Raw genomic sequence first — 11186 nt, 5'->3', positions numbered from 1 at the left:
CCGGGGTGCGAGGGCAGCAGGGGCCACCGGTGAGGATGTGGGGGACCCTGTGCTCGGCCCCAGGCCCGGCGGACGCTGGACGCCCTCCTGCCCGCCGACACGCCCCCGGAGGCCCTGGACCTGCTGCGGCGCCTCCTGGTGTTCGCGCCCGGCGGGCGGCTCAGCGCGGCGCGGGCGCTGCGGCACCCCTACGTGCGCAGGTGCGCGGGGGCGCCCGGGGCGCGGGCGGCCGAGGGACTCGCTCCGACGAGGCGGGTCGCGGCGGCCGCAGGTTTCACCGCCCTGAGCGCGAGTGGTCGCTGGAGGCCGAGGTCCGGCTCCCGGTGGACGAAGCGGCCCAGCTCTCGGCCCCCGAGTACCGCAGCCGCCTCTACCAGGTTCCCCGCCCCCCCCCCCGCCCGCGCACCCCCCAGCCCGCGCCCCCGCCCGCCCCCACCCCCGCCCGCGCGCACCCTGAGCCCCCCCTCCCGCAGCTGATCCTGGATCGCGGAGAGAAGGGCCGGGGGGCGCCCCGCGGGGGCAGAGCTCGCGGCCCCGGCGCTCAAGCCCGGAGCGGCGCCCCCGACCCCCGCGGGCCGCGCGCGCCGCACCCCGGGCCCTGGCCGCAGGGGGGCCACGGAAGCCCCGCGCACGGTGCGTGCCCGCCGCCCGCCCCTCGGTGCCGCCCGCCCCTCGGCGCCGCCGCCGCCCGCCTGACCCCGCTGGTTTCCCGACCCGCAGAAGCCCCGGGCGGAGCCGACGGCCGGGCCGCGGCGGAGCCCGGCCCCCAGCCCCCGCCGGCCGCCGCCAGGAGCGGGGAGGACGCGGCCCCGGGGGTGGCCCCGCCCCGCGCCGCCAGCACCCCGCCGGGCAGCGGCCCCGCGCCCCCGCGCCCTCCCTGGCCTCGCAGGCCGCGGCCGCGGCGGCCGACCGGGTCCTGACGCGGCAGCCCCGCCTCGGGGCTCCCCCCGGCCCGCGCCCCCCCGCCGCGCAGGGCCCGCCCGGCCTCCCCCGGGGGCGCGCGCCCGAGCCCCGGCCCGGCCGCCGCATGTTCGGGCCCGCGGCCGCCCAGGGCGCCCAGGCGGCCGCGCGCGCCGCGCTCGGGGGCTACGCCCAGGCCTTCGGCACCGTGCGCCGCTCGGCGCTGGGCCGCCCGCCCCTGCCCCCCGGGCCCGCGCCTGAGCGCCGCCGCCCGCCCCCCGCCAGCCCGGCCGCGGAGCCCCAGGGCCGGGATTTGCGCCCCCTCCCCGGCTTGCGCGAACCCCCGTCTGGCCCCCCGGAGCGGCCGGCACACCCGCCCCACCCCAACTCCTCCAATAAAGCCTTTCTGCCCCGCCGCCTGCCCCCTCCATGCCCGTGAGGGGCCCCTACCTGGGCAGCCCCCTCCCCGCCAGAACCCGGCTCCGGGAGGCGGGCGCTGCTGTGGCCCCGACGCAGACCCCTGGGCCGGCTTCCTGACCACCCCCCAGCCCCCGGGGGCCGCTGTCCCCAGGGTGGACCTCCTGCCTGGCGGGTGCCAGCCGCTTCGCGCCCACCTCTGCGACCCTGAGCCAGAGAAGGGGTGACAGGAGTGACCCCTCGTGCCTCAGCATGGCGGGGAGGTCGAGGAGGGGGGGCGTGTCCCCCAGGGGGTGGACTAGAGACCACCCAGGAGGGAGCCGGCCCAAAGAAGGCCAGTCCTCGAGCAGAGGCCGAGCGAAAGGGTCCAGGGAAGCTGGCCACTGGCCCTTGGCCCCAGGGCAGGGCAGGGGAGGACTGGCTAGACAGCAGCTGCGAGGGGGGTGGCAGGGCTGGGTGGCCAGGGCCGTGGGGATGTTGGGCTGTGCCAGCAGCCGCAGCGGCTGAGGGGAGTGGGCGGCCCCCCAGAGAGGGGCTGGGGGCGCAAGGAGCATGGTGACCGGGCACACTGCCGGTGGGGAGGGCTCTGGGACCCCCGCAAGCATGGGCAGTGGTGCCCAGGGCGCCTAAGTTCATGATGTCCCGTGGCGGGGCTGCTGACCTCCAGGAAGGCGCCGGGGGTCTGCGTGGCTGACACCCAAGCGTGCAGCCGGTCTGGGAGCCGCCCCCCACCCCCAGCCCGTGCTCAGGAGCCGCCTGCACCACAAGGCAGAGCGCTTGCCGGTCAGCTCCATGGATGCCCTGCGCCCCCCCCCCAGGGCGGGCAGGCCAGCAGAGCCTCAGGAGCCGCCCCAGGCCCACCCACTGGCGGGCGCTTCTGGAATCCCAACTACTCTGAGCAACTGGAAATTTTTTTAATACTTAGAACCAACAACTATGTGAAGAGAAATGGCAGAAGGTGATTTCCCGCCGTAGCACCTGCAGTGACCACTAGGCGCGGGGTGCCACTGCGGCTCTCTGGGTACGCGGGGCCCTCCGCACGAGGCTGGGCTTTACTGCACCCCAAATTCCGGGCCTGCACTTCACAGGGTGGTGTGGTCAGGGCAGCACCTTGGGGGTCCTCCACAGGGCCCCCACATCCAGCCCCAACAGCCTGCCCTGCAGTGCTCCCCAAGAGGGGCATCTGGTGGCCTGGCTCCACACCCCCCAAACCCTGCAATCCAGCCAGGGCCCGGAGGTGAAGGTGGGGACCCTTTCAGGAGAGCAGACCTGAGGGGCAACACATCCAGGAGGGGGCGTGAGGAAGGGGGACAGAGAACACAGCCCTGAGAAGGGGGGGCCAAGAAGGGGGGCAGAAGCAGACAGGCCCCCGCAGGTTGTGGGGCCAAGGCACAGAGAGGGGGCCCCCCGCAGGTTGTGGGGCCAAGGCACAGAGAGGGGTCCCTGAGGTGAGTGAGGGGCCAAGAGGGGCTGAGGCACAGTGGTGGGGGCACCAGGCAGTGCCCGGCTGGCGCCCCCGGGGAGGAGGCGAGGGGCGGAGGCGCGGAGCCCTCACTTCTTGTTCTTGAACGGGCCCAGGATCTTGGGCATGAACTTGCCCACCTTGCTGTCCCTGGGGTCCTCCTCCGCGGGCCGGCCCCGGGGCCGCCCGCCTCCTCCTTCTTGCAGAAGACCTCGAAGCGGCTGTAGACGCGCTTCTCCTTGCGCATGCTCTCCATGCGGCGCAGCAGGCGCTCGCGCTCCTCGGCGCTGGCGGGCAGCGTGCGGCTCAGGCGGCCCTGCGCGCCAGGCTGTCCGAGCGGAAGATGGCCGAGCACTTGTCCTTGTCGGACATGTCGGGGGCCAGGCCGCCCGCAGCGGGGGCTCGGCCCAGCTCGGGGCTGCTGTGGGCGGGCGCGGGGCCCCCGCGGTGCTTCGGCCCGTGGGCGCTGATCTGCTCCAGGATGGCCTTGGTGTCGTCCCGCAGGTTGCTGCTGTACAGAGCGTTTGCCGTGGCGGAGGCCACGCGCGCCCGGGGGCCCCGCTCGTCTCCCGGGCGGCCTCGGCGCTGTCGCCCCGGGCCAGGGACGGCCTCCGGGGGCTCTCGGGCTGCCCGTTCTCCTGCGGCGCGGGCAGGCCGCCCTCCTCCTCTGCGCGCTGCTCCCCCTTGGGGCTCAGCAGCTGCCGGAAGCGCAGGGACCCCTTGCGTAGGGCCTCCATGGCGCTGCCGGCCGCCTCCTCTGCGGGCGCGGTCTTCGGAGACTCCCCAGAGAAAGCGAGGGTGAGGCTGTCCCGGCGCTCGGGCACCGGGGGCACCGGGCTGCCCCTGTGCTCGGGCACCGGGGGCACCGGGCTGCCCCTGCGCTCGGGCACTGGGGGTACCGGGCTGCCCCGCGCTCAGGGTAGGCCGCCGTTGGGCTCCCTTTTGGTTCAGTCAATCCTGGGGTTGGGCTGCCTCTCCGAGTGGGAAAGCCGGGTGTGGGACTCCCCTTCCGCTCAGGGGCCACTGGGGTAGGGCTCCCTTTTGGCTCAGAGTGGGGTGCCTGGTGCCCTCCGTCCCCCTCGGGCAGCGCCGGTGGGGGGCTGTTGCGCCTCTGCGGGGAGGTGGAGCAGCCCTGGCCAGAGAGGAAGCGGGAGGGGAGCCGGTCAGTGCCGCTCCGGCCCAGCGTGTCCAGCAGTTGCGCGGCGGTGAGCGAGGCGGCTCGGGCTGCCGCTCGGCCTCCTGGTGCAGCCGCTGCGCGAAGGAGTCCCGCAGGTCCAGCAGGCAGCTCTCCAGGCTGCGGCGCTCGCCCCCCGGCGCCCCCACCTCCTCTCGCCAGGCCTGGCCCACGGCGGCCTTGCTGTGGCGGGCGACAGTGGCTGCCGCCCCCGCGCCGCCGGGGTCCCTGTACTTCTCCAGGAGTTCGGCCACCTTGGCGGAGGCGGAGGAGCGCACGGCCTCGCCCCCGGGGCCCAGCACCTCGCTGACCGTCTGCTCCTTGTGCAGCAGCAGCTGCACTTTCTCCGCGGTGGGCCCTGCGGCCCCGGGGCCCTCGGTCTGAGAGGAGCTAAAGATGAGCGAGGAGCGCAGCCTGGAGCTGCGCTGGATCAGCGGGTTCAGGCGCGAGCGGAAGGACCCTGCTTGGCCACGCCTGCCTCCTCCGCGCCCTCCGCGGCCTCTGCGCCACCGGCCCCCGGTGCCGGGCCCGCGAAGGAAGCCGGCGAGCGGAAGGGCGAGGGGAACAGGTCTGCCGCCGGCCCCCGGCCCCCCGCCGCCATCACGTCGTCCTCATAGGGCTCGGCCTCCATGGGCGCAGGCAGGCCCTCCTCGCCCGCGTCCTCCCCGTGGCAGCCGCTCAGGTAGGAGGCCAGGCGCCAGTGCCGCCGCAGCCCCGCGCGGCCCTCAGGCCCGCCCCTGCGCTCCGGGTCTGTGTCCGGAGGGGCCTCGGGGCCCAGCTTCCCCACCGCCTGACAGGGGAAACGCTGGCCTAGGTTGGGGTGCGAGGCTCCCCCGGGGTCGAGGCCTCGAGGCCCAGATCCGGCCGATCGACGTCGAGGGTCTGAACCTTGGCGCACCTCGCGGGAGGCACCGGACGGCACATAATCCAGCCGCTGGTGTCCGTCCGGGCCGAGCTCTGGGAAGCGAGGCCCTGCGCCCAGGGTGAAGTCGTCGGGGTCGGCCGGGAAGCCGGCGCGGCCAGCGCGCAACTTCTCGAACAGGCCCTGTGGCCGCGGGGCGCCAGCTGCGGGTCCCATGGTAGTGCTGCTGGGCCAGCTGGTCGCGGTGGAAGTGGCTGGTCTGGAAGCGGAAGTCGTCGCCGTGGCTGAGGAACGTCTGCCGCGACACCTGTCGTGTGGCCGCGAAGTTCTCCACAGCTGCGCCACCGTCCGCCGCCGCGTAGCTGTGCCGCTTGAAGGCGTCCACCTCCAGGTGCCTCGCCTGGAAGAAGCCCCGCGGGCCGGCCAGGTCGCCGCCGGGTCCGGCCTCTGCGTCCAGCCGCCGCGACAGCGGCCGCAGCCCCGCGTGCGGCTCCAGGGCACCCCCGGGCGCCCGCAGGGGCTCCTCCCGACGGAAGGCCGACAGGAAGTGGCGGTCGGGGTCCAGGAAGGAGGGGAAGCCCAGGCCCTCGTCCCGAGGCGGCGGGAACAGGAGGTGCGCTCGCTTGGGGAAAGAGAAGGGGGTAGGAGCCCCCGGCATCTGGCTGCTCATGAGGGGTCCGGCTCCCAGGTATGGGGCCAGGGCATAGGTGTCCGCACGGGCCAATGCCCCCGCCGAGGGCACCAGCGGCTCGGACTGCGCGAAGAGGATGCGGAACTCCTCGTCGAAGCTGGAGACCAGCTCGCCCTGGAACACGTGCGCCAGGCTGCGGTGGATCTTCTCGAAGGACCACATAAAGCTGCGGGGACGCGCGAGTCAGAGGCGGGGCCGGGGCAGCGGGCAGGGGCGGGGGGGGGGCGGGGGCGGGGCGGGGCAGGGTGGGGCGGGGCGGCAGGTCAGGGGCCACAGGGCAGCCGGGCAGGGCACACCTGTAGCTCCCACTCATCACCACGGCGCAGTCCACCAGGAGGAACTTCTCCTTCACGTGGCCCTTGAAGGACTTCCCGGTGCGGCAGTAGTAGGTGGGGCCGGCCACCGTGCGCACGCGCAGGAACTGGGGACAGAGACGAGAGGCGTCAGGTGCCCGCGAGGGCCCTCCCCTCCTCACACCCGCCCGGACCCCGGCACTGACATCCACGTGGTGCAGGTTGACCCGGCACTTGTCAGCCATGTCCAGGAAGTGCTGTGCGTTCATCTCGTCCAGCAGGATGTAGACGGGCACACGCCGGGCAGCCGCCTCCAGCACCTCCCCCAGCAGGTCCACGTCGGTGAACATGTCCATCACCACGGCCACCACCTGCGGCAGGTCAGGGACAGAGGGCAGACCCCCACTGCTCCCACCACGCTCCAGCCACACTTGCACCAACATGGCCTCTAGCCCCTGGGCCGAGTGTGGGGCTTGAGGAAGGCCGGGTCGCTGGCCAGGCGGCTGGTGCATGATGGCCCTGTGGCACAGGGCCTGCGTCGTGTCAGGGGAGGGCCAGGCTGTCCTGCCGCTGGGGGCCAGGGCTTCCCTCGCCAGAGCGGCCCGGAGGGGGTGGGGACGAAGCCCCGAGACACCAGTCATGTCCCCACCACGCCCTGGTACAGGGGGTCAGGGCTGAGCCTCGGGCTCCCGTTCTGCCCCTGGGAGGGGGTCACTGCCTGGGGTCAGAGGGTCTTTAGGGCCTGCCCCGCACCCTCAGTCTCCGCGGCCTAACTGGCTCTCTGCCGCTTGCCGGCTGTTCGGGAGGGGTAGGAAACTCTCGGGTGGGTCAAGAGCAGAGCAAGAGCCCAGCGCGGTGGGCAGCCCGGGGCTCTGGGCAGCGGCAGCCACCAGGAGCGCACATGTGCAGACTGGGAGGCGGCCAGGGTGCCCTTGGTGTGGCCTGGGCCCTGAGAGGCGGCAGCAGCTCTGGCCTCGTCCGCACCCCAGCTGGGCGCTGTTTCTCCTCCCCAGGCCCCCGGCAGCCCTTCCCCGCGGCGGCGCACCTGCTGGGCAGAGCGAATCATCCTTCGGGCCTCATCCTTGATGCTGGGGCTGTCGGGTGGCGGGGGCTGCACCAGTGTGGTGACCTCAGTGCCCTGGAATCCGAAGGTCAGGGGCCAGCCCAGGTCGAGCTCCGGTATCGCCTGGTCTGAGTTCATGGGCCAGTAGGTGCCCGAGGAGCCATCGAAGTCCACTGTGGGAGGGCTGCCTTCCGGGGCTCGCGGGCAACATGCTGTGGGGGCCGCAGGTGGCGGCCCACGTGCTCCAGCTCCTCAGGGCACAGGAAGGCAGGCGCCCCCTCGGACGCCAGGAACCGGCTGTAGGCCTCAGGCCCGCCCTCGGCCAGCGCGTCCACCGCTAGGCGGTAGTACTCTTTGTAGTGCGGCGGCAGGTACCCGGGTGCCAGCGGGTTGTCCCCCTGCGAGGAGCTTTGGGAGCGACGGGCCATGTTGGGGCCGGGGACCTGGGGAGGGCACAGGGGCGTTACGGGGCAGGAGCCCTGGACACGCGACAGCCCCTGTGCGCTGGATCTGGGGGGCTGACCGCGCTCCTGGCGCCCTGGCCGGAGGCCTCCCAGGCACCAACCCCAGGGATGTCCAGGTGGAGGTGCCATCTCCCCAGCTTCCACGTGGGGGCACCAATGGCCTGTGCCCCAAGCACTTGCATTTTGCAGACCCCTTCCCCCATAAAACAGATAGGTACATGTAGATAAATAGCGACAATTTACGGCTGTTCCGATGAATAAAACATAACCCAGGCTGCGCGCGTCTGCACAGCATTTCTGTCTCCTGGAGTCCTGGGCCGCCCGGGTGCTGGCCAGGCCAGGCAGCTGCCACCCTCGCACCACCACTACGGCAGGTGGCCCCAAGGCTGCCCTGGCATGTGACGGCTCGGCAGAGCTCTGGGGTGTGTCCTGCCTGGCAGCCCAAGCCCCACTCATACCGCCCCTACCATGAGCCCCTGGCCACTCACACCTCTCCCCTTCAGCCCACCTGCCCCCAGGTAGTGCTTCCCACTGGCTTCTCTTAGCCTCCAGTCCTGCCTCCTGCCAGCTGGCCTGGCCTGGCCCTGGCCACGCCTGCTCCCCTCCAGAGGGAGCCTTTCCTGGCTCTCCACCCGCCCCCGCCCAAGCGCCAGCCACGCCCCACCCGTCTCCAGGAAGCCCAGCCTGGAGGCTCCTGTACAGGCCCTGAACTCGCTGGGCGCCCTGCTCCACCAGGGAGGAGAGGCCTGAGAGCCGGCGGGCAGCTGACATGACGTGGTGCTGCCAGGTGGGGCACCCTGGGGCCACCCAGTCGACAACCCGCTGGAGACACCAGCTGGCTGACAGCACCAGGCGACGCTGTCCTCTGACCCACATGGGCGGTGGCCATACGGTCCTCGCTGGGCCTGGGCCAGCCTGAAGCGGCCACACGGTCCACGATGGGGCGAGGGCTGTCCGGGGGGCTCAGGGGCGATGAGGCATCTGGCCCTGTGGGGTCAGTGACTGGCCTGCGGGCCTGGGAGGCACTGTCCTGCTGACCTCCTTCGAGAGGCAGAGTGCAGGGCCAGCGTCCCTGCCCGGGTGGTTGGGCCGGGCCAGCCTGACTGCCTGGCTGCACGAGGAGACTGCTGAGCCGCCAGCAGCCCCGAGCGACCAGGCCAGGGCCCGAGGCCTCCAGGGTCTGCTGCCCCCACCGGGCGGCTCCCACCCCGCCTCTGGGGAGGAAGGGCGCCATCCCACCAGGAGGTGACTCAGCAGGGTGCTCTCCTGTGCTGACCTCCGACCTCAAGTCCGCCCTCAGGGAGCTAGTGGGCCCCTGACCAGGACTCCCAGCCCCGACGCTGCCAGCGCGGAGGTGGGGCCCAGGCACCCGAAGGAGGGCCGCGTGGAAAGGATCTGGGGTGCTGCACCGCGGCCACCCTGCCGAGTAGGCTGGGCGCAGGGGGTATGCCCAGCGGCGGGCAGCCTGGGCGGTGGGGCTCAGGGGCAGGGCCGGGCCTCGGGCCACTCCCGCCCGTGGAAGGGAGTCGGCGCGCCCCAGGAAGTGTCCGCCCGGCCCACCTGTCCCGCGCTCGCAGGCCCGGTCAGGACGGGGCCTCGCTCTCCCCGCACCGCTCCCGAGCCAGACGCGCCGGGGGCGGGCGCCCGGAAGGGTCCAGCTCGGCCCGGTCCTTCCCCCGAGGTCGCGCCGCGAGGGCACGAAGGCGCCAGGACGGCCTGGGCCAGCCGGGCCCGGGCCCCTGCCCACTCGGCTCCTCCCGGCCCCCGCCGGCACCGGCCCGGCCCGGCCCGGCCCGGCCGGCGCACGCGGCCGCGCCGCCCTCCCGCCGCCCGGCCCCGGCCCCGGCGCCCCGCGCGGAGGGGCGCCGACCCCGCCCCAGCCGCCGCCCGCGCCGGGGGAGGGGCCTACCTGGCCAGGTGCGGGGGTCTCGGGACAGGGCAGCAGCAGCCGACCGCCGCCCAGCGGCCTCGCGGTCGGTCGGTCCGGCAGCCACTCCTGCGCGGCCCGCCCGCCGCGGCCTGATTCACGCGCCCGCCCCCGCCCCGCCCGCCGCGCCTGCCGCCGCCTGCCCGGCAGCACCTGGGGGCGGGGCGGCCCCACCCGCGGCGCGCCCGCATTCCTGCGCCGCCCCCCCGCGCCCCCCGCCGCCCCCCGCCGCCCGCGCCGCGCCCCGGCCCCCGCCCGCGCCCCGCCGCGCCCCGCCGCCCGACCCCCGCCGGCCCCGGCCCCCGCCCGCGGCCCCCGGCCCCGCCGGCCCCCGCCCGGCCCCCGCCGCGCCCCGCCCGGGGCCCTACAGACCACCCGGGCCCCGCTCCCAGGGGCCCGCGCCCCAGACACATCGGTGAACCCGGGCTCAAAGTCCCTACGCCTGACCCCTGACCCTCGCCCCGCGAAGTCCAGGTGAGTCGGAAGTTCCGGCTCGGCGCTAGGAAACGGGCCAGCCCGACGCGGGGGCGGGGCCGGCGGCCTGCCCGGGCGGCAGGAGACAGGTGAGGCCAGGTGAGGCCGCAGCCGCGCAGGGGGGCCGCACCTGGGGGCCGTGGCACGGGGTCGCCCACCCCGCCCGGACCCCCCGCGCTAGCCCCGGCGCACAGGGACCACCCCCCAGCCCTGGCGCACAGGGGACACCCCCAGCCCTGGCGCACAGGGGACACCCCCAGCCCTGGCGCACAGGGGACACCCCCCAGCCTGGCGCACAGGGGCACCCCCCAGCCTGGCGCACAGGGACACCCCCAGCCTGGCGCACAGGGGACACCCCCAGCCCTGGCGCACGGGGACACCCCCCAGCCCTGGCGCACAGGGGACACCCCAGCCCTGGCGCACAGGGGACACCCCAGCCCTGGCGCACAGGGCCACCCCCCAGCCCTGGCGCACAGGGGACACCCCCCAGCCTGGCGCACAGGGGACACCCCCCAGCCCTGGCGCCAGGGGACACCCCCAGCCCTGGCGCACGGGGACACCCCCAGCCCTGGCGCACAGGGGACACCCCCCAGCCCTGGCGCACAGGGGACACCCCCAGCCTGGCGCACAGGGGACACCCCAGCCCTGGCGCACAGGGGCACCCCCCACCCTGGCGCCACAGGGAACCCCCCCAGCCCTGGCGCACAGGGGACACCCCCAGCCCTGGCGCACAGGGGACACCCCCCCAGCCCTGGCGCACAGGGGACACCCCCCCAGCCCTGCGCACAGGGACACCCCCCAGCCCTGGCGCCCGGGGGACACCCCCCAGCCCTGGCGCACAGGACACCCCCCAGCCCTGGCGCACAGGGGACCACCCCCAGCCCTGGGCACAGGGACACCCCCCCAGCCCTGCGCACAGGGACACCCCCAGCCCTGGCGCACAGGACACCCCCAGCCCTGGCGCAGGGGAACCCCCCAGCCTGGGCACAGGGACACCCCCCAGCCCTGGCGCACAGGGGACACCCCAGCCCTGGCGCACAGGGGACACCCCCCAGCCCTGGCGCACAGGGGACACCCCCAGCCCTGGCGCACGGGGACACCCCCCAGCCCTGGCGCACAGGGGACACCCCCCCAGCCCTGGCGCACAGGGGACACCCCCCAGCCCTGGCGCACAGGGGACACCCCCCAGCCCTGGCGCACAGGGGACACCCCCCAGCCCTGGCGCACAGGGGACACCCCCCCAGCCCTGGCGCACAGGGGACACCCCCAGCCCTGGCGCACAGGGGACACCCCCAGCCCTGGCGCACAGGGGACACCCCCCCAGCCCTGGCGCACAGGGGACACCCCCAGCCCTGGCGCACAGGGGACACCCCCCAGCCCTGGCGCACAGGGGACACCCCCCAGCCCTGGCGCACAGGGGACACCCCCCAGCCCTGGCGCACAGGGGACCCCCCCCAGC

General features: G+C 75.0%; 1 protein-coding gene across 1 annotated transcript; it reads right to left on the bottom strand.

Annotated features, from left to right (window-relative positions):
• Window positions 1-2867: 2867 nt before the first annotated feature.
• Window positions 2868-7945, bottom strand: LOC119230320 (protein FAM83H-like). Its single transcript, XM_054688543.1, is given in 13 exon segments — window positions 2868-2951; window positions 2954-3106; window positions 3109-3343; window positions 3346-3666; window positions 3699-4000; window positions 4003-4413; window positions 4416-5009; window positions 5012-5032; window positions 5035-5672; window positions 5803-5927; window positions 6006-6170; window positions 6845-7059; window positions 7062-7945. Coding segments are annotated over 13 exon segments (3984 nt in total). The 5' UTR covers window positions 7783-7945; the 3' UTR covers window position 2868.
• Window positions 7946-11186: the final 3241 nt, after the last annotated feature.

Source organism: Talpa occidentalis, unplaced genomic scaffold (genome assembly GCF_014898055.3).
Source record: "Talpa occidentalis isolate TD23 unplaced genomic scaffold, MPIMG_talOcc4v2.1 talOcc4.643, whole genome shotgun sequence".
NCBI classification, from domain to species: Eukaryota; Metazoa; Chordata; class Mammalia; order Eulipotyphla; family Talpidae; genus Talpa; species Talpa occidentalis.
This window is presented reverse-complemented; position numbering and strand designations above follow the sequence as displayed.